Source organism: Hydra viridissima, unplaced genomic scaffold (assembly GCF_058129835.1).
Source record: "Hydra viridissima isolate aposymbiotic clone 2 unplaced genomic scaffold, HvirCarnegie_v1 scaffold_9, whole genome shotgun sequence".
NCBI classification, from domain to species: domain Eukaryota; kingdom Metazoa; phylum Cnidaria; class Hydrozoa; order Anthoathecata; family Hydridae; genus Hydra; species Hydra viridissima.
Window position 1 is genome coordinate 10,905,894 of NW_028324308.1, and position 23,641 is coordinate 10,929,534.

At 29.0% G+C, this 23,641-nt stretch overlaps 1 protein-coding gene, 1 long non-coding RNA gene and 5 pseudogenes across 6 annotated transcripts in view; 3 read left to right on the forward strand and 4 right to left on the reverse strand.

Moving 5' to 3' along the window:
- Positions 1–23,641, reverse strand: part of LOC149883972 (uncharacterized) — a 312,658-nt pseudogene that overhangs the window by 134,046 nt on the left and 154,971 nt on the right. The gene's annotated exons all lie outside the window — the stretch shown is intronic.
- Positions 702–2,998, reverse strand: LOC149883988 (uncharacterized). Of its 2 annotated transcripts, none has more exons than XR_016455466.1 (3): positions 2,747–2,998; positions 1,286–1,305; positions 702–1,057 (listed from the first exon to the last, which is right to left on the reverse strand). It is a non-coding gene; the product is annotated as an uncharacterized LOC149883988 (long non-coding RNA). The 2 variants fall into 2 exon arrangements; XR_016455465.1 differs by having other exon boundaries at positions 715–1,137.
- Positions 1,402–2,747, reverse strand: LOC149883989 (uncharacterized; annotated as a pseudogene).
- LOC149883990 (uncharacterized) lies at positions 6,641–7,991 on the forward strand (annotated as a pseudogene).
- LOC149883991 (uncharacterized) lies at positions 10,427–16,205 on the forward strand (annotated as a pseudogene). The gene is made up of 6 exons (XR_016455423.1): positions 10,427–10,468; positions 10,517–11,791; positions 14,312–14,369; positions 14,603–14,901; positions 15,219–15,302; positions 15,957–16,205. The product of XR_016455423.1 is annotated as an uncharacterized LOC149883991 (transcript).
- Positions 18,174–19,618, reverse strand: LOC149883992 (uncharacterized). The gene is made up of 2 exons (XM_090097323.1): positions 19,265–19,618; positions 18,174–19,162 (listed from the first exon to the last, which is right to left on the reverse strand). Exons 1-2 carry the CDS (start codon positions 19,506–19,508, stop codon positions 18,339–18,341), a joined length of 1,068 nt encoding a protein of 355 aa, XP_089953449.1. The 5' UTR covers positions 19,509–19,618; the 3' UTR covers positions 18,174–18,338.
- Positions 20,640–23,159, forward strand: LOC149883993 (uncharacterized; annotated as a pseudogene). Its single transcript, XR_016455522.1, has 4 exons — positions 20,640–20,742; positions 20,801–21,780; positions 22,604–22,730; positions 23,001–23,159. The product of XR_016455522.1 is annotated as an uncharacterized LOC149883993 (transcript).

Genomic DNA, 23,641 nt, shown 5'->3' on the forward strand with positions numbered 1-23,641 from the left:
TGAAAAAATGGTCACAGATTTTATCTTTAAAATCGTTGCCGAAAATCGCAGATGCTCACCAAAGCCCATCCACTCCGGTGTCACGTTAAATAAGTAGCCCGTTAAGAAAGTAGTTAAAATATTATATCTGCGCATGCGTTAGTTTACAGATACTTATTTAACGCCATTATAGGCGTTAAATAAGTATCCCGCTAAAGAAGTGGACAAAATGAGCAATCAAGACAGTATTTTTAATACCAAACGTAATTTTAAACTTAATTTTAAATTTTAATTTAAGATTAAGTTAAAGTTTTATAAAATCCTTATTGAAATATATATGACTTTAAAAATAGTCTTATAGGAACTTAATATTTGCAAACATATTTAACATAACAATACGATAAATGAAAATTCCTAAATTAGGAGCGCCGCACTTCCCTTGATTAACGATCTTATATTGCATTGTCTCATGTTTATAGATTGTGATATAAATGTTACAATAAGTTTGTATTTTGATATCTGGCGCGCACCCCACACGGTGCCTCCTGGATAACTAATGTTATCTGTTAATGTAATAGTATTTCTAAGAGTTATTTTAGTTAAAAAATATTTTAAAAAAGCAGCTTAATCTATAAATTTTCTGCTGATGAAAATTTTCATATAAGTGTAAAAAGTTTAAAGTCTATTACACTTAATAAACCTAGGAATCTATTTCTGATCTGAAAAACGAGTTAAGGGTTTGAAATTTAACGAGTTCTAGGTTTTGATCTAAATATGATCTCAAACCTTCCATAACGTTACAATTAAAAACCACCATTATCCAAATTAAACCGTCCAAACACGCTTACGTGGGATGTGTAAGCGATTAAATCATGTAGAAGATTACAATTACGTGGAAACAAAAAGAGAAATGTAAAAAAAAAAAGACATGATAACATTAAATTGTTAAAAATTTATTTTCCAAAATAAATTTACATTCAACTTTGTATTGTTATTAAACTTGTGTCCATTTAAATATACCTCTCCTAGATTGTCAGTTGTCTGCCTTCTCAAATAAACAACAGGGATCGAGGTTTACCTATCAAATATACTTTTAACATAAGTGATGGAATCTTTTTCTTTAATTACTCCTAGCCATAAGAGCTTAAGTTGTTGTACCTAAAACTCAAAAAAAAAAAAAGAAAAAAAAAAAGAAAGTTTTCATTCTTATTATAATTAGACTTATTTACTAGATAATTATAATAAATTGACAGATGAAACAAACAAAAAAGACAATTATGTTTAAATTTAAAAAAGTACTTTTAACCTGAAATGTAAGCAGGCAATCTAAAGTGAAATATAAGAAAAATAATATTAGAAAACTATTTTTAACTTTTTTATATTTATAATTTATATTTATTAATTATAACTTTTACTTAATAGTTAGAGTGATGATACAACTAGAATTTAAAATATAGTAACAACTTTTTTTTAAATAATTAAATTATCATAATAAATCTAATTTAAAAAACTCTACAATAAACTCTATTATAAAATTGAGTAAACTCTAGTCTAGTTCCATCTTTACTACTTATAACTCTAGTTCTAACTCTAACTTATAACTACTACTTGTAACTCTACTTGTTGTATCTCTACTACTTATAACTCTAATCTAAAACCAAATCAATCAAAGACACTTAAAATTAGTTTTTGTTTAAAATAGGTTTTTGTTAAGAAAATATTTTTATGCATTTAACAAAAAGATTTCAAGTCATTATGCTCACAAAACAAAAATTAATAAATCAAATATCTAGCTTTTATTAAGGTTTTTAAAAAAAATTATTATTGCAGTGACAGAAATTATCACATTGAAATGATAATGAGTATACTTTTTTACCATATGATAAAGAAATGTAAGGAAATATCTCCGTTTTTTTTCTCTCAATACACTGCAGGAAATGAGGCCTCATACTAATTTTATCCCAGAAAATTAAACTTGAATCAAAACCATTGCATAAACCAGTAGCATTTGCAATAGCGTAAAGCCCACAATTATTTCCATTGTCTTGCTTTTGACATCTTATGACCTCCACATTCAAAGAAGAAATACATTCATTTATTAACGATCGTGCAACTCTGTTTACCAGTAATGGAACAGTGCCTTTATTAAATCTAGTAAACAGTGAATCATAATACTGAACAGAATTAGAACCATTTTCAGATGTTAAATTACTTATTAGAACCCAATGCGAATTTCTAACATTAAGTATCTGAACAAACTTTCCAGAAATAGTTTAACCACCAAAGTTTTTTGAATTAAAAATCCGAGAACTTTGAAATCCACCTACTTCAGGAAACTGATGTGAAAGAAAGCTTTGTGTAATATCAATTAAAGTATCATCAAGCCAACAAGATAGATGTTTTAAAACATCTATGCATAGCTTGACTGACTACGCTGATGTTGAATAAAAATTATTATCTACAGAAATTGCAGGACAAAATAATCTTTTGGATTTAGATACACTTGCGTCAGTAAGAGAAGTTGGATGCTTTCTCTTGCTGGATTTCTTTAAAATCATTTTTAAATCATCTTTTTCAATTAATTGTTTAGTCATTTTAAGACAATAATCATGCTCTTTTAAAATCAATTGGGTGGACAATGCTTGTTTTCCTGATAAATAAGGCTTTATACATAATACAATTTACCATCTAAAGTATGTAAAAATTTAGATTTAATTCAATGACAATAATTATTTATTCAACAAAGTATAATGTAATGTTTACATACCACATAGTTTGAATTTTTTTGCATACTTTAAAAAAGATTTACGCTCTGATTTGTAATATTTCATCGTTACATCAGAGAGATATTGTTTCACATCTTCAACAGAATAGTCATGAACAGGCATTTTTCAAATTAAATTTTTGACTTGCAAATTAGAAATTTAAGTAACTTTGAAGACCTAACGGAACAAGGCTACTTATTTCAATGATATATTATATATACTAGATGTCTAACTTCGATCCGGTGTTGCGTTAAAAAAGTTAGTCGTTAAAAAAGTTTATTAAATGTGAAATCTGCGCATGCGCAAAATCATTAAAACTTTTTTAACGCCGTAAGGCGTTAAAAAAGTTTGCCCTTTTAAAAAAGTATTCAAAATGGTACCGTCAACCGGGGTAACTTTGGTCGCCGGGGTGACTTTGTTGACCGGGGTCAATTGTTGATTTTTTTTAAATTCCTAAAACTTAACAAAGATAACATGTTTTTATTTTGTTAGAGATACCAACAATATTTATCGACTATTTTATCAACAATTTTGGTATATCAACAGTTTTAGTGAATATAGCACAGTTACTTCGTGGACTACATTGAGTTTATTTTGGCATTTTTTGACACTTCTGATACATTTATTGAACCATTTGAATTCTTAGCCGGTGAAAATGCCGAGGAAATATAAGCGAAAGCGTAGTTCAAGAGCATATGCAACTTCATACAGTCAAGAAGCGTTGTCCAATGCTATAAAAGAATGTTTAACTGGAAGAATAAGCGTGAGAAAGGCTAGTCGACAGTTCGGAATATACGCTTCCCATTTGCTTCAACCGCTGGACGTTGCTGTTTTCCGTCCGCTAAAGATAGAAACGCGCATCAAAGAATCAATACCAAAAAATCAGTTCCTCGGTCTTCTTGCTTTACTGCAACGTCAGTTGAAAAGCGATAACTTGAGATCTGACTTCAAGGCTAGTGGAATATTTCCCTTCGATAAAGAGATGGTCATGAAGCGTTTGCCACAGGTTAACAAAGACATTGGAGGAGGTACCGGTAGTACTGTTAAGGAAGTATTCAATGAAGATATAGAAGGTCTATTAGTGAAACATTGTGGACAGGATGGGAAAACAAATCGCACCAGAGGGAAAAAGATCACACCTGGCAAAGCGATAACACCGCAAGATCTGGTGAATAACACAACTCCTACCACATCAAAGAATAACAATAACACCAAGAATAACAGTAACACCAAGAATAACAAGAAAAGGGCAAGATTTGAACAAGTGTCATCATCCTCAGATTACGGTAATGACCTACTAGAAAATGACTTTTAATGACTTTTGCACAATAACAGGGAGCTAGTTGCAAAATTTTTTGTCTATTTAAATGTTCTTTTCATGTTTCTCTAAGTGTTTAAAGACTGATGATTTTTTAAAACTCTAAAAAGTGACCAATGTTACCCCATACCAAGGGTATTATTGATAAAACATGATAAAAACCTGGGGTAACATTGGTCACTTTTCGGCGTTTAAAAATAAATATTTGTAATAAAAAAATTAAAAAAATAAATATAGAGGCCTATAGCCAAGACCTATAATGTTATTACCACAAGAGAAAACTGTAAAAAATTAATAAGATTCAGAGATGTTTAAGAAAAACTGCCAAAACTGACCAAAGTTACCCCGGCTGACGATACTCTTTATTTGCGCAACCCTCAAATCTACAACAGAATATGCTTTGAAATTTTGATTAAGGCATTGGGAGGCATTTTTTTTTATTTTTGAGCAAAAGCTCTCAAAGAGAGTTTCAATTATTTTTTCCAAACTTTTTTTCCCCGAAATTTTCTAATTCTAAAAAGTTATACAATTTTCATGACATTTCTTTTTTCATTTGACCTCCTCATAGTATCAAAGCTTTTAAACTCCTAAACAAATTATATTTCATGAAAAAATAGAACATAGATACTCCTAAAAGAATTATACTATACTAATTACAATAATATATACAAAATCAAATATTTTTAATTTCTCATATTATAGTTCAGAAATATTAACATTTCACCATGAGCTCCTGTTAAGCTATTTCTCTTTGCAGTATATACATTTCCACCAATACTAAAAAGTCTTTCACTCTCCACAGAAGATGATGGGCAGCTTAAATACTTTAAAGCAAGCTTTGCTAATAGTCGCATTTTTGTTTTCTGTGATTTCCACCACAACAAAAGATTGCTTTCTTTGTCAATAAGGTCTTCATTTGAGTAGTGTTGAATTTTGTTTAATAAAGTTTCATTTAAAATTAAAGTTTGTGGTTGACCGATTTATTTAGAATTAAATCCTACAAGTTCTTCGAAGCAATTGTCAAAATTCATTTCTACTATATCTTTCTATTCATTTAGTACTGTACCATTATTTTCATATTTTGAGTCAATATTTTTAATGTCACAAGCTGCAGACCGATCATTTTCAGTAACTTTGATGTTTTTTATATTTTCATGGGTTTTAATAAGCTGAATGGTTATGTTCTCAGTACTTTTTTTAGCAGCTGAAAAGGTGTTTTCATTTTTGAACATTTTTAGTTTGAATCTGGGATCAAGAAATATTGACAAGATGATGTTATAGTTATTAGTATATTGTTTGAAACTATTCTCCATTGAATTAGTTGTCATCAATTAAAGCTTTATTAATGAAATGTTTTAAAAACTGTGTTTGTGGTATAATATCTGAGACAATAGAATTTCTTTCACTCAAGCGAACTCTTGTTTTGTGAAAATCTTTTAGCAAAACACAAAACTGTCCAATAATCATCCATTTGTTTGCATTTAATAAAGGAAGCTTACCATTTTCAAGTGCATATATGGTTAGAGGTTTCCTTTGTTCATAAATTAGTTCTAACATATGACAGGTACTATTCCACCTTGTTGGAACATTTTGAATAAGTCTGTGCTTAGGAACATTGTTTGCTTCTTGAAGAGCTTTAAGTTTAGGGCAGGCTTGGGGAGAATGGCTAAAATGCCCAACAATTGAATGGCAGTTTGCAATGACATTCTTGACAACTGTTTGTTCAAAAATACACTCATTAATTACAAGTTGTGTGTGTAAAAACAAGCCATACTATCATATGGGCTATCTTTAATAGCCTTAACAATATTTGTACCATTATCTCTAGCTATTAAATGAATTTTTGAAGGTGATATTTTAAATTCAGCCATAATATCTTCAATCAATTCAGCAATATTTGCTGCTGTATGCCTCTCAGGAAATGGAACTACTCTAAGTACAACAGTTTTCTGATTAAATGTATTGTCTAAACAGTGACCTGTCAGGCTCATGAAGCTTTCATTTGAACTACTGGTCCATATATCAGTAGTAAAGCTTATAAATTAAGCAACTGAGTAAACATGGACAGCCATTTTTAATATAAAGTATCACTAATTTTTATTATTTTACATACCCTAATGAAACAATGCAACTTTTTTAACGTCTAATTTCATTCCCTAACAAATGCTTCTTTGACCATACTGCGCATGCGTAACGCATGCGCAGAGCTATTTGTTAACTTTTTTTAACGACTAACTTTTTTAACGCAACACCATAAGGCGTTAAAAAAGTTTTAATGATTTTGCGCATGCGCAGATTTCACATTTAATAAACTTTTTTAACGACTAACTTTTTTAACGCAACACCGGATCGAAGTTAGACATCTAGTATATATAATATATCATTGAAATAAGTAGCCTTGTTCCGTTAGGTCTTCAAAGTTACTTAAATTTCTAATTTGCAAGTCAAAAATTTAATTTGAAAAATGCCTGTTCATGACTATTCTGTTGAAGATGTGAAACAATATCTCTCTGATGTAACGATGAAATATTACAAATCAGAGCGTAAATCTTTTTTAAAGTATGCAAAAAAATTCAAACTATGTGGTATGTAAACATTACATTATACTTTGTTGAATAAATAATTATTGTCATTGAATTAAATCTAAATTTTTACATACTTTAGATGGTAAATTGTATTATGTATAAAGCCTTATTTATCAGGAAAACAAGCATTGTCCACCCAATTGATTTTAAAAGAGCATGATTATTGTCTTAAAATGACTAAACAATTAATTGAAAAAGATGATTTAAAAATGATTTTAAAGAAATCCAGCAAGAGAAAGCATCCAACTTCTCTTACTGACGCAAGTGTATCTAAATCCAAAAGATTATTTTGTCCTGCAATTTCTGTAGATAATAATTTTTATTCAACATCAGCGTAGTCAGTCAAGCTATGCATAGATGTTTTAAAACATCTATCTTGTTGGCTTGATGATACTTTAATTGATATTACACAAAGCTTTCTTTCACATCAGTTTCCTGAAGTAGGTGGATTTCAAAGTTCTCGGATTTTTAATTCAAAAAACTTTGGTGGTTAAACTATTTCTGGAAAGTTTGTTCAGATACTTAATGTTAGAAATTCGCATTGGGTTCTAATAAGTAATTTAACATCTGAAAATGGTTCTAATTCTGTTCAGTATTATGATTCACTGTTTACTAGATTTAATAAAGGCACTGTTCCATTACTGGTAAACAGAGTTGCACGATCGTTAATAAATGAATGTATTTCTTCTTTGAATGTGGAGGTCATAAGATGTCAAAAGCAAGACAATGGAAATAATTGTGGGCTTTACGCTATTGCAAATGCTACTGGTTTATGCAATGGTTTTGATTCAAGTTTAATTTTCTGGGATAAAATTAGTATGAGGCCTCATTTCCTGCAGTGTATTGAGAGAAAAAAAACGGAGATATTTCCTTACATTTCTTTATCATATGGTAAAAAAGTATACTCATTATCATTTCAATGTGATAATTTCTGTCACTGCAATAATAATTTTTTTTAAAAACCTTAATAAAAGCTAGATATTTGATTTATTAATTTTTGTTTTGTGAGCATAATGACTTGAAATCTTTTTGTTAAATGCATAAAAATATTTTCTTAACAAAAACCTATTTTAAACAAAAACTAATTTTAAGTGTCTTTGATTGATTTGGTTTTAGATTAGAGTTATAAGTAGTAGAGATACAACAAGTAGAGTTACAAGTAGTAGTTATAAGTTAGAGTTAGAACTAGAGTTATAAGTAGTAAAGATGGAACTAGACTAGAGTTTACTCAATTTTATAATAGAGTTTATTGTAGAGTTTTTTAAATTAGATTTATTATGATAATTTAATTATTTAAAAAAAAGTTGTTACTATATTTTAAATTCTAGTTGTATCATCACTCTAACTATTAAGTAAAAGTTATAATTAATAAATATAAATTATAAATATAAAAAAGTTAAAAATAGTTTTCTAATATTATTTTTCTTATATTTCACTTTAGATTGCCTGCTTACATTTCAGGTTAAAAGTACTTTTTTAAATTTAAACATAATTGTCTTTTTTGTTTGTTTCATCTGTCAATTTATTATAATTATCTAGTAAATAAGTCTAATTATAATAAGAATGAAAACTTTCTTTTTTTTTTTCTTTTTTTTTTTTTGAGTTTTAGGTACAACAACTTAAGCTCTTATGGCTAGGAGTAATTAAAGAAAAAGATTCCATCACTTATGTTAAAAGTATATTTGATAGGTAAACCTCGATCCCTGTTGTTTATTTGAGAAGGCAGACAACTGACAATCTAGGAGAGGTATATTTAAATGGACACAAGTTTAATAACAATACAAAGTTGAATGTAAATTTATTTTGGAAAATAAATTTTTAACAATTTAATGTTATCATGTCTTTTTTTTTTTACATTTCTCTTTTTGTTTCCACGTAATTGTAATCTTCTACATGATTTAATCGCTTACACATCCCACGTAAGCGTGTTTGGACGGTTTAATTTGGATAATGGTGGTTTTTAATTGTAACGTTATGGAAGGTTTGAGATCATATTTAGATCAAAACCTAGAACTCGTTAAATTTCAAACCCTTAACTCGTTTTTCAGATCAGAAATAGATTCCTAGGTTTATTAAGTGTAATAGACTTTAAACTTTTTACACTTATATGAAAATTTTCATCAGCAGAAAATTTATAGATTAAGCTGCTTTTTTAAAATATTTTTTAACTAAAATAACTCTTAGAAATACTATTACATTAACAGATAACATTAGTTATCCAGGAGGCACCGTGTGGGGTGCGCGCCAGATATCAAAATACAAACTTATTGTAACATTTATATCACAATCTATAAACATGAGACAATGCAATATAAGATCGTTAATCAAGGGAAGTGCGGCGCTCCTAATTTAGGAATTTTCATTTATCGTATTGTTATGTTAAATATGTTTGCAAATATTAAGTTCCTATAAGACTATTTTTAAAGTCATATATATTTCAATAAGGATTTTATAAAACTTTAACTTAATCTTAAATTAAAATTTAAAATTAAGTTTAAAATTACGTTTGGTATTAAAAATACTGTCTTGATTGCTCATTTTGTCCACTTCTTTAGCGGGATACTTATTTAACGCCTATAATGGCGTTAAATAAGTATCTGTAAACTAACGCATGCGCAGATATAATATTTTAACTACTTTCTTAACGGGCTACTTATTTAACGTGACAACGGGCCAAGTTAGGCGCAAAAATGTTTTGCCTAACTTGACCTGAAGTTACGTTACCGGAGGATAAAAATGAAACAATTTAATAAGAATTTATACGATTTCGAAATCTCGTCAGCCAAATAAACTGGCCAGGTTAGGCGCGCCTAATATGGTCCGAAATTACGCTATCGATAACAAAATTAGAATCCATTTTACAAATATTTCTTAAATTCGGAAGCCGGTAAAAAACGAGCAAGACGGGGACTTTATACTTATAAAAATTCCTTCGATATCGCTAATTTACACCCAAATAATCACAAAATAAAATTGAAGAATGTATTTTTTTTAAATTAGAAAGCTTTTTAATTGAAAAGTGTCTTCCAAAAAAGATGTTAGTCGACGCGCCTAACAAGCCTAACCCTAAACCCGCCCCTGAAAGGGACCAACCGCAATGATAAGAAAAAGAGTGACACAGTAACAGAAAAATGAAGCTTTGAAAAATTAAATCTTCTCGAACTTATTAAAGGTAAAAATTTTCTCCTAATTTTAAAAGAAAATTTACATTTGAAAATGATCACTACAAAGAACGTTTTAAGTAATAGTTTTAAGTATTATTACTTAATATATAATATTAACAATATATTAATCAACCGTTTCTAAGCAAACTTGTAATTATCATAGAAACTCTTCAGGGACTCCAACTGTCATATGTTTATTTTTAGAAATTCATCTTAACAACTTTTATCGTAATATATAATTAAAATATACTATATCTTTATGTTTAGCTAGTGTTATGGCAACAAAGGGAAGAAATGGCATTACAGTTGCGGAAATAAAATGCGAAGCTCGAAAGATCTTAAGATACACCCCTAACAAAGTTGATGTTGAAGAGGGTGCTGACATATTAAAAATAGTCAGTTTTTAAAAATATAATTTCCTTATAACTGTTTGTTAATCTTTCTAATTTACTTCTACGTATTTATATATCTCTCTATCAAAATATTAATTGGTACACATTAATATTTTTAAAGAGATATAAAAGATCCTTATAGTAAAGATCTTTATAAAAATTTATTCAACAGTTAATGAATATATTAAAATTACATATAGATTTCTTTTTTATATAGTTTAATATGGTGTATCATAAAAAAGGAAAAACTGAAAGACCGACTTTAGTTAATGAAAAAGTTAATGAAAAGTTAATGAAAAAGTTAATGAAAAAGAGTAAAGTTAATGAAAATGAAATGCGAGTAGCTGTTGTTGCAGTTCTTGATGGCCAATATGTTTATTGTGTATCTAACGAAAGGGGAATAAATTTAATGACATTGAAAAGATATGTAAGGAAATGTCAATCAAACCCAAATACAGCCTGCTAACCTAACTTTGTTACAATGCAACTCTTTAGCAATGAAAAAGAGTTGCATTGTAACAAAGTTAGGTTAGCAGGCTGTATTTGGGATCTTTTTAAGGCTTCAAAACTTCATTATGGATTGTTAACTAAAACAATACGAAAACTGACATGAATTTGCAATGACTCTTTCTAAAGGCATTCCTAAATCGTGGATTAGTTCACAAGAGTTCAGCGTGGGCAAACGCTTTTAATCGTTATACAGTTGGAGAATTTTTTACCGATCTAAATGAAGTTGGTCTGCGACTCAAGTTTCAACCACAAAACGTTTATAATGTAAATGAGACAGATCTTTACAACTGTACAATAACCAGTCAAAGTATTTTCTGATAAAGACAAGCAAGTTGGAAGGAAAATTTCAGCAGAAAGAGGGATGTTGGTAAGAGTTTGTTGTACAGTTAATGCAATTAGAAACTCAATCCCTCCATTTTTTATTTTTCCAAGAGTTCATTTCAAAGAAAGCATGATAAATGGTGGTCCACCTGGATGTATTGGTGTTGCAAAAACTTCTGGCTGGATGAATGTTGTAACATTTTTAGAACAGATGAAATATTTTATTTAAAATGTGAAATGTTCAGCTAATTGTAGTCACAAGCTGCAGCCATTGGATCGGTCAGTGTATGGGCCACTGAAACGTTATTGCGATGCAGCCTGTGATTATTGGGTTGTATATAATCCAAGATCAATCACCATATATATATCATATAGCTGCAGTTGCAAGTAAAAGTTATGTACAAGGCTTTACTCCATCTAACATTTCTGCAGGATTTGCTGTGGAAAGAATTGAACTCTTTAACCCTAACATATTTTTTGATAATGAATTTTTGGCTTCATCGTTAACAGATCGTCCAGAACCAGTCACTGCTAATCCATTTCTAGATGTTATTGATTCAGGTTCTGCAATTGTTCATGTCCCAGCTTTTAATCATTCAATGTCAAATCTGTCATAAGGCTCACCTTCTACTTTATTGCCTATTCAGTTTTCAAAAATAACTGAGCCTAGGAGTCAAATATCTAGTGTTACTGTTAACATCGCTCATCAAGCAAGTCTAGAAAAAATTAAGCCATTTCTAAAGACTGATTCAAGAAAGTCTGTTAAACGATTTAACTTTATTTTACACCTAGTAAAGTTTTCTTTCAAGAGCTAGAAAACTTCTTAAAAAATTATTAACTGCAAATGTTATCTATATTTTATGGATATGTTCCAAATGATGCTAATTGTTTTACCTGAATTTTCTGTTAAATACAAGATTATTGGTAATAGTTTGCGGGTAGAGAACGGCTGAAGTAACAAACAAGGAGAAGACAGCTGGGTGGTAAAGAATGCAGCTTAGGCCAACAGCTTGCCTGTCCCTAGTAGAGACTATATGCGAGCAGTGAGTAAAAAGTTTGACTAGCTTTTATTTTGAAACAAAAGTTCGTTTAAAACAACGAGGTGCATCATTATCCAAAGATTATTTTATAATGGATTTACATGGCTCATACAAAGTATGCCCAAACTGCCCAGTGGGCAAAGCTACATCGGAACAACGTTGAATTTTACGTTGAAATGATGTTGGATTTAAGTTGGAAATGTTGGTCGACGTCTAATTAAATAAGTTAATACGACGTCAGCATATCGATGTAAATACGATGTCACTTTACATCGAGCGATGTCTATTCGACTTCCGTTATTTATTTAATTTTTTGTTAAATTTAGGAAAAAGTTTTTTGTATACACATACATACATACATACATACATACATACATACATACATACATACATACATACATACATACATACATACATACATACATACATACATACATACATACATACATACATACATACATACATACATACATACATACATACATACATACATACATACATACATACATACATACATACATACATACATACATACATACATACATACATACATACATACATACATACATACATACATACATACATACATACATACATACATACATACATACATACATACATACATACATACATACATACATACATACATACATACATACATACATACATACATACATACATACATACATACACACATACATACCCAGTGGGCACCCGATGTCAATCTAACATTGGAATTCAGTTAGATTTTCATCGACGACGTCAACTGACAAAATCTTAAGTTGAATCGATGTCAGATGTTCGACGTTAGTTATTCCATGTTATTTCGATGTCAGTCTTTGATCGGTGCAAGCATTTTAATTTCCCGCCAGTATAAAAATTCAACTCGTTATTTCTGCGCAACGGAAACAGTTATAAAATCAAGCAAAGTTCGTTAAAAAAAGTTTGGTTGGTTTAGTTTTTAGGTTTTATTGTTATTAAATCGCACTTTCAAAGGTGTTTTTTTCAAAATGTATTTTTATTATTCAAAAGAATCACATATAGGATATAACAGTAGCTAAAGGATATAACAATCCCAGCTAGCACACATACATTGGGCCAACGTTGGCACAACGTCGGAAGCGTTGCTTTATTTTATCACTTTAGTGATAACGTCGAACCAAAGTCGGGCCAACGTCAGAATACGACTGAATTTTTGATTTTTTGAATTCGTTCAGTGTGTTACAGGTTTTAGTGTTAAGTTTTCCGCCATTCTTAAAAAAATCCCGTTTTTAGTTAGCTGTTGGTTATGCAAAGAAGTTTTAAAGAAATTATTCTAAAACAAAGAGATTGAATCACGAGAAGAAAAGTGGTCGTTATAGAACTCGGAAAGGTTGAATCATGAGAAAATGTAGTCGTTAAAGAACTCAGAAAGGTTGAACCACGAGAAGAAGTGGTATTAAAAGAATCAAAAAAGATTGAATCACGCGAAGAAGTGGTTGTGAAAAGAAATCCCCTTTGTTAGAATCCAGTTTGTTAGAGAGATACAGGTACTTTATTTCCATTTTTGTGTTTATTTAACTTTAAACTAGTAGTTTACTAATTATGTAGCTACATAATTTGTAAATAAACATTTTCTATATTACATTAGAGATAGTAGAATTTTTTAATTTTGTATCAAGAACTTGAGTACCCTGTTTATTATCATGGCCTGAAGTAAGTTTGTGCTGCTTCACCAAATTCTCCTCAGAGCAGCACTGATTGCAGGAGAATCTACAAAATTGTGCTATAAGCTTCTATTAGGCTACCATATCATGCATTAAGACTACATTTTATGTTCTTATACTTGTATTTTATTCAAAAGATATATGTTTCTTAATAAAAATTGAATTGACGAATCAATATTTGGACTAATCAATATTGAAAGTAAATTTCTTAATGTTCTAAAAAAACTATAAGTAATTTACTGTTTATATATTTATGATAGGATGTAAAATTTGTAAAAGATATAAAATGCTAGAATGTAATAATAGTATTAATAATAAATTTTTTGCTCTACACATACAATGTGGTGAGTCTAACATCTGTAGATGTTAAACTTTGACAGCTTTGGAAAAGTGTTCATTTTATTTTTCATTTTTTTATATTTCTATTTTCTTTTGTTTGTTTTTGAAACAATCAAACTTGTTTTTGAAGACATTCACATTATCAGAGTTGATTATCTCTCCTGTTTAATTATTCCAATTGTTAACTGTTAGGTTTGTGAAGACATTAAATCTTGTGGTAGAATGTGTGAACTGCTTTTGCATTTTCTGAGTATGACCTCTTTTTATTGCATATTTAATTATTTTAGGAGGATGATTCCATTTAACTTTATCCATATTTTTACTTATTTTATAAAATAAAATTGAATTAAATCACCTCTTGCTCTTCTTATTTTTAAAGTAGTCAAGTTAAATCTTTTTTAAAATTTTGTTTTTTTGTATTAATAATGGTTTATAATATTAGGCTACTAATATTATACAATATAATTTAACTGATACTAATAGTTTAGATGGCTGCTTCATATGCAACAAACAGAAGAAGAGTGAAAGAGCAAGTTGATAAGATATATAAGGAATTTATGGTGAAAGTTATCAGAAAAGTAATGTGTCTACCTGCATTATTTCTAATGATCGTGAAAATGTTTGTTATGATGACAATTCATATGAGATTGATATTGACAATGATGAAGATAATTTTCCTTTTCAAATTCTTAATAATCACTATGATGATGATCAGGATGAATGCTATTTCACATCAGACTCAGAAAATTAAAGTGATCTGGATAGCAATCCTGATGAAAAAGGTATTATCGCATCTTTAGCTGAGTGTTGTGTTAATTTAAAATTTCTTTGTTTCATTATTTACTGAATGAAACTTTTGTTAAAATTTTTTTTTTCAGTTATGTCTAGTGAAGCATTTGTTTTGTAATTTGTCATTTGTTACCATATCCCTCTTTAACAGCTGTTAAAGAGGGATACGGTAATGTATTTTATATGCATTTGCAGCATTTTAATGGTGATTGGAATTCATATATTATTTGTATAAGAGAATTTTGAAGCATTTTACTTCTAGTTTTTGCAGTAAAATACTGATACTATTTTTCAATAATTTTCTGTTTAGATGTGGCATTGAAAAATGAAAGTGAAATATCAACAAATGTACTAATTATTTTTAAAAAAATATTTTGTCGCCATGTTTATGCAGGTAATACATCAAAAATATTTTATGTTTTTATTTTTGGAAATTTTATTTGTATATAGTGCTTATATCTTACATATGTTTTTTATTAACTATTTTATTATTTAAATATAGATTTTGTATTTGATGTGTGTGTGTGTGTATATTTATATGTATATGTATATGTATATATATATACATATATATATATATATATATATATATATATATATATATATATGTTCATATATATATATGTTCATACATACATACATACATACATACATACATACATACATACATACATACATACATACATACATACATACATACATATATGCAGTGGCATAGGAAGATCATAAAAGTTGTGGGGGGGGGGGGGAACTAAAACAAAAGTTAAGGGGGGAAAATCAAAATTTAAACGAAAAAAAAAAAAATGATATTTTGATAATTTGAAGAGGTTACACCCCCTCTATTCTTACAAAAACAAAGCAATAATAAATTATTAGAAATCACTTTTAAAGACTTTTCAAAAATCCAATTAGCGATTAGTCCTCCCCTCTCCCTCCAGATTTCTGAAAAGTCTTTATTGACGAAACTTTGTGTAAAAAAATTGAAACTGATAAGTGTTTGCTAATAATATATATAAACACAAAAATATATGAACACCTATAATTTTAGCAGTAGCTTTGGCAATGCCTAAAGCTCATAAAACGAAAGATTTATATCAAATTGTATAACGAGGAACATTCGAACGTTGTTGTAGTCTCAAGTGAAGTAAAGATACAAGATTCGTAAGGATGCTTAGCAGTCGAGAAGAACGTTATTTTGTTTGAACATTTGTACAAATATTTTAACATAATTGTAATGTTTATTACAACAAATATTGATTTTCTCTTAGTAATTGTTTAATTTAAGTTGGTTCATTAATCAATGTTTTATTTTCGTTCATCAGCGTCAAATTTTATTCAAACTTATTTGGACATTACATTTTATTCAACATTACAAAGAAGTAGTTACGCTTTACTTAAAGAAACAGTTACCCTTTAGTTGAAAAAAGTTACACTTTAGTCAAATAAATAGTTTTAATTTGATTGCAAAAACTTTGTTTTTGATTAAAAAGATGGGCACACCTTTTGAATCAAAATTAAAGTTTTTGCAAACAAGTAAAACTAATATTATTTGAATTATACGTTGGACCAACGTCAGAATGCGACGCTCGCCCAACGTCGATATCCGACGTTGGGCCAACGTTAACCCAACGGTTGGTTGCGACGTCGCGCCGACTATCAAATCCACGTTGGCTCGATGTCGGTTGCCGACCATCGGCCAACGAATTTTTCTACGTTGATCCAACGTTGGGCCAACGTCTATGTGCTATCTGGGAATAGTAGATGGTAACTATAGGATAAAGCAGTAGTAGATGGTAGCTAAAGGCCTTACCTACCACTGGTAGTACCTGTACCGGTCACATAGTTAGCTTTACTAAAGTTAAGTGAAGCACTAATGCTACGATCATATTTGTTTTATGGTTTTAACATTGGCGCTACTGCAGTTTCTCCCCCCCCCCTTTTTTTTTTTTTTTTTTTATAATTGATTATGATAGAGAATTTTATGCTGATTCAGAAAAATATAAAAACATAGGCCTGAAAATCAACGGAAAGTGCTCTAATTCGAAGTCAAAGTTGCAAAAAATCCCACTAAAAACCCTAATATTCGCCATTTTTTTTTAAAACGCTTTCATTTTTAACGAAAACTAATTACCGTTACATTGCGCAATAAACAGACCTGGTTTCCATCAGCCTTTACATTACTGTTTTAAAGTATTATAACGAAATTGTTATAACGAAATGAAATTAATGGAAGATTTCAAATAAAGGTTGAACGTAGAATTTGAGAATGCAGACAAACTGATGCATAATTATCATTGTATCGTACGCTGGTTTTTTTATTTAAAAAAAATGGTTTAAAGGTTACTCTTTCTAAATTTTACATGTGATTAAACAACAATGAACTAAGTTTCAAAAGTTCTTCTTTTAGGAAAAAAAAACTGTTGATTTCTTTTTTAAAATTTATTACAAAAGTACATTACTTGCAATATAGTTTATTCTCTAATAAATCAAAAAACGGCTATTTTCATTGCCACAAAAACTTGCGCAAGATAAACATACTTTAGGGTCATTCCATGCCAAGTGGTGCAAAGGTCCCTTATGGACCATCTCAGATTTTATTGAAATTTTTTGATTTTGTACATATATATGTTAAAAGCATGTTTTGAAAATTTTAGATCAATATCTAATATGGTTCTTGAGAAAACGCTATTTAAGTAGTGGGCTATTTTGCATAAAATTTCACTCTACAAGAAAAAAGGGTTTTTTCATCATTTTTAACAGCCAATAACTTTTGAACAAGTTAGTTTTATACTTCAATTATTATAAGATAGCAAGTGTGCTGTGGATACTTTGAAAAAAGAAAAAAATATTATTTCTGGCATCTTAACTTTTTCCATAATGGCGGGCTAAAGTTGATTTTTTTGTTTTAAGAATAAGTTTTTTTGTGATTTTAAAGACCTTAATCTTAAAAATTAGTTACAAAGTTAATACAAATCAAATTGCTTGCTGATCTACATGTGGTGGATAAACATTTTTAAAAAAATCAGTTGATTAAAGAGCTGCATTCAAAAGTTATAGGTCTCCAAAATGAGTCAGATCGAGATTTTCGTAAAATTGATCTGTGATACAAAGCATCTGTTACCTAAGATGGCACTTTTTTTTTTTTATAAAATTTTTTATACGCATCAATTAAAGACTGTTAATTAATAAAAACCAAAAAAATTAATGGGCGCTTATTTATAACCCCCAAAAGGTAGTCTCTAAAAGTCAGGTAAATTTTCCATAAAATTCTAAAATTGACATAATAAATAAATGCATTGAATTATATAATGTTATTTATTATGAAATATCAATTAAAAAATATCAATGCTTAAAGCCTTTTAATCCCTTTAGATAAAGAACTTTTAAATCCCAATAGATAAAGTCCCCTCCCCTCTGTCCCCTCCCCTCTTTATAATACAATAATTTTTTTAATGAAAAACAAACAAAAAAAACAAACTTTAAGATAATTATATTTCTTTTTAAACTCAATATGTAGCTCTTTCATATTGACTAGTAGAAGGCGCTTTTGGATATGTTGCTTTTTACTATCTACTTTAACTGAAACAAACTCTTTTTTTCCTGGACAAACCCTTGAATATTCATCGCATTCGTAGAAATGAACAACCTCTGTAATTACATCTTCGCTTAGTTTTCTACCCGATTTTGGAGAAGGTTTTGATAGTATTCCACTTTTTTTACTTAATTTTCTGGCTTGTACTACAGATCTTTTTGAAGTAAAAAAAAATTTCTGAGTTTTCTCTATTGACCAACTGTCTGGAGTGAGTGTAAGAAGTGTGATTTTTTCAGAATTTGACAATGTTTTTTCAAATTTTGACTTAATTTTAGTCATAATATTGTCTAAATCTGTGTTTGTTTTTTTCAAACATTTTTTTGAGGGTGATTCAATTTCACAAAGTGCAGCTATTTCTATACCTAGCACATTGGCAACAGCCTTTTGTGTATGAGCTCTTATGCTATCAATTTTACGCTTTCCATATGCAACTCTATCTTTTTTTGAAACAAGTTTTAGAGGTGAGCATCCAAAACTTGCAATACTTGAATTAAGATCTTCTTTTAATGTATGGTTGTCAACATAAATTTCTTTTTCTTGGAGTTCATTTTCTTTTGTATTATGTTTGCAATTCAGAACTTTTCTGCAACTAGTGCAAATTTTTTGACCAGGTATTAAACCAAAATCTTTGGCATATGAAAGACTGATAACTCTAAGAGAATCTAAAAAATAACGGAAATAATTGTTAAATATTTTTTTTTTTTATTTATTTAGTGTTATTAAGGTATTTTTATTAAATTAAGATATTAAATATTGAAACTTACTTTTCACATTTTTTGCGTGCTTGTTCAACGGATTACAACAATACCTGCGATGTTCGTTCTCATACCTCGACAAGTAAACTTTCTCGTGATAGCTACAAATAAAATCTATGGGATTTATTTTGCTTCTCAAAGAAATAAGCTCTTGGTTTAGTTTAGACAGTTCTTGGTAGCGTTTACTTTTATTAGATAGATAGCACTGTTCATTTAATGCTTTACCAATACAGCAAGTAGAAAGCTCAGGCATATTACTTATTATTAATTAGTTCTAAAATACAACAATTTATTTGGTTTTATTAGTACTTTTTAGATTGACATACTAGTAATATAGAATTAAATGAAACAATAACTAAGCTTTTAAAAAGTAATAATTTTTTATGGAAAATTTACCTGACTTTTAGAGACTACCTTTTGGGGGTTATAAATAAGCGCCCATTAATTTTTTTGGTTTTTATTAATTAACAGTCTTTAATTGATGCGTATAAAAAATTTTATAAAAAAAAAAAAGTGCCATCTTAGGTAACAGATGCTTTGCATCACAGATCAATTTTACGAAAATCTCGATCTGACTCATTTTGGAGACCTATAACTTTTGAATGCAGCTCTTTAATCAACTGATTTTTTTAAAAATGTTTATCCACCACATGTAGATCAGCAAGCAATTTGATTTGTATTAACTTTGTAACTAATTTTTAAGATTAAGGTCTTTAAAATCACAAAAAAACTTATTCTTAAAACAAAAAAATCAACTTTAGCCCGCCATTATGGAAAAAGTTAAGATGCCAGAAATAATATTTTTTTCTTTTTTCAAAGTATCCACAGCACACTTGCTATCTTATAATAATTGAAGTATAAAACTAACTTGTTCAAAAGTTATTGGCTGTTAAAAATGATGAAAAAACCCTTTTTTCTTGTAGAGTGAAATTTTATGCAAAATAGCCCACTACTTAAATAGCGTTTTCTCAAGAACCATATTAGATATTGATCTAAAATTTTCAAAACATGCTTTTAACATATATATGTACAAAATCAAAAAATTTCAATAAAATCTGAGATGGTCCATGAGGGACCTCATTAAAATTTGCACCACTTGGCATGGAATGACCCTTTAACAACTTTTTTAACGTAAAAACCATGCTATTAATGTATTGCTTTTGTCAGCAAAAAGATCATTAACTTATTATTTTCAAAATGGCGAATATTAGGGTTTTTAGTGGGACTTTTTACAACTTTGACTTCGAATTAGAGCACTTTCCGTTGATTTTCAGGCCTATGTTTTTATATTTTTCTGAATCAGCATAAAATTCTCTATCATAATCAATCATAAAAAAAAAAGGGAGGGGGGGGGAGAAACTGCAGCAGCGCCTTTAACATTTAGATGTCCTACATAAATAATTGGAGAGCTCACAATCACCAACTTAACCAGTTAGTAAGTATTGCCTTACAATTTGAAAATGATGATCTGGATTCTGTTGATCTTAGTAAATCTCCAAGATTAGATATAGATGATATTTATAATGGAATTGAGAGTAGATTAAGTGATTGTATTTATTCATTTATATCATTTATATGTTGACATATCTGCTATAAATGATCAACATAGGGTGTCTGTCTCAAGAAAAAAAATTCTTTCTGAAGAGTTAGCTTTATGGGTCACTCACAATAAATGTACGCATGCATCTTTTGATGAACTTCTGCAAATTCTCTTCAATAATGGTCACAACGATTTACCTAAAGACAGCCAAACATTAAAAATGCCACGTTATGTAAACACTTTACCTGTAAGTGGAGGTGAATATCTCTATCTAGGTATCTTAAATGGGATAACAAGACTATTGGAATCTGTAACAGGAGATATAATGTCTTTAAGTCAGATACATTTAAGAATTAATATTGATGGTCTTCCTTTATTTAAAAGTAGCAATACACAATTATGGTCAATACTTGGTTCATTTCATGACTTTAAACCGTTTATTATAGCAGTTTACTGTGGCACCAAAAAACCAGATCCTGTTCATGAGTTTTTGAATGATTTTTTAGTAGAATACAAAAATTTAAAAGCAACTGGATTTAACTACAATGGTCAATCATGAAGTGGATATCAAATATTTTTGTTGTGATGCTCCAGTTAGGCAGATGTTGAAATGTATTAAGTCCCACAATGGATATGATTCCTGTGAAAGACGCTCAGTCCATGGTGTATATGTAGAAAACCGAGTTGTATTTCAAGAACTGAACTGTCACTTGAGAAATGATATTAGCTTTTCCCAAGGTAATTATCCAGGTCATCAGTTTAAGAGAAGGATACTTCTTGGTTACGATATTTCTTGTGTTCAGAATTTCTTACTTGACTCTATGCATCTAGTTATGTTAGGTGTTGTTAAGCAGTTACTGTTTTCATCAAAAAACTATTCTACAAAATGGATCTGGGGCTGCCGATAAGTCAGCTGAAAATGTTCCTGAAAAAGTCACAGAAGTCAAAGAGCTTCTTAAATTTGATGCAACTTTAAATTATTATGGTAAGTTTAATATTTGTAGTTCTATTTATTATCTTTTTTGTATTCATTGTCGCAATTAACTTATTTTTTAACCCTTTTGTCAAAGTATCTCATTCCTTCTTTATGATAAAGAAGGAATGAGATAAGAATTAAAAGTTATCATGTAGCGAAAAGTAATTTAAAGTATATTTAGGCAAGTAAACTAATTTAAATAAAAAAGGACTTGCATTGAATAAAATGTGTAAAAATCAAAAATTAGTTTTGGGAAAATACCAATTTAAAGCCCTTTTCATAAAAGATAAGTTCTATAAATGTAGTTATAAAATATGATTTTATTAAATTTTTCACCAAAAATAATTATGTATTCAAAGTTTTTGTTTAAAAGCTGTTTTTCAATTACATTTTCTTAACATAACAATTTATCAGGTCTCCCATGTCCATTTTTTCCAAATTACTAAATATAAAGTTTCCTAACAAGACATTATTAGATCTACTAAAATTACTTTTCTGAACAAGTATTATTTCTTATAAACACTCTCTTTGACAGATTTTTAATATTTCTTGAATGAGTATTTCAAATAGATGATTTTTAATTGGTGGGATTTCTTTAAAAGATAATCTTAAAAACATAATGGAAAGGTAATTTTAAAGTTGTTAACATAAATGATTTAGTTTACTTCATGTAATAATGCTGTGTTATAGCCATTATTATTTCCACATGTTGTAGCCATTATTAGTTCCATATATAAGTAGAACAGATAATAGAAGATTTATTGGTCTATAAAGCAATCTTTATTTAATTTGTTGTGTACATTTACCTGTAAGCATGTTTTTTTTTCCATAGTCTGACGTCATACAAAGTGATGATGAGATTCAACATGAAAGGGACCAACTGAAATGATGAGAAAAAAGAGTGACAGTAACAGAAAAGCAAAACTTTGAAAAAATAAATCTTCTCGAACTTATTATAGGTAAAAAAATTTTCCTAATTTTAAAAGAAAATTGACATTTGAAAATGATCACTACAAAGAATGTTTTAAGTAATAGTTTTCAGTATTAATATTTAATATATAATATTAACAATATATTAATCAACCGTTTCTTGACAAACTTGGAATTATCATAGAAACTCTTCAGGGACTCCAACTGTCATATGTTTATTTTTACAACTTTTATCGTAATTCATCTTTACAACTTTTATCGTAATATATAGTTAACATATACTATATCTTTATGTTTAGCTAGTGTTATGGCAACAAAGGGAATAAATGGCATAGCAATTGCAGAAATAAAATGCGAAGTTCGAAAGATCTTAAGATACGCCCCTGACAAAGTTGACGTTGAAGAGGGTGGACGTCATTTAAAAATAGGAAGTTTTTAAAAATATAATTTCCTTATAATTGTTTGTTATTCTTTCTAATTTACCCCTACATATTCATATATCGCTCTATCAAAATATTAATTCGTACACATTTATATTTTGATAGAGCGATATGAATATATAAGAATTAACGATAATATTCAAAACAAGCCTGCATGTATCTATGTATGTATGTGTATACAAAAGATTTTTTCCTAAATTTAACAAAAAATTAAATAAAGTTGAACATCGCTCGAAGGTGACATCGTATTTACATCGAAATGTTGACGTCGTTTTAACTTAATTAGTTAGACGTCGACCAACATTTCCATTTCCAACCTAAATCCAACGTCATTTCAACGTAAAAGTCAACGTTGATCCAACGTTGTTCCGACGTAGCTTTGCCCACTGGGTACATACATACATACATACATACATACATACATACATACATACATACATACATACATACATACATACATACATACATACATTACCTTTTATTACTTTCTAAATTAGCAA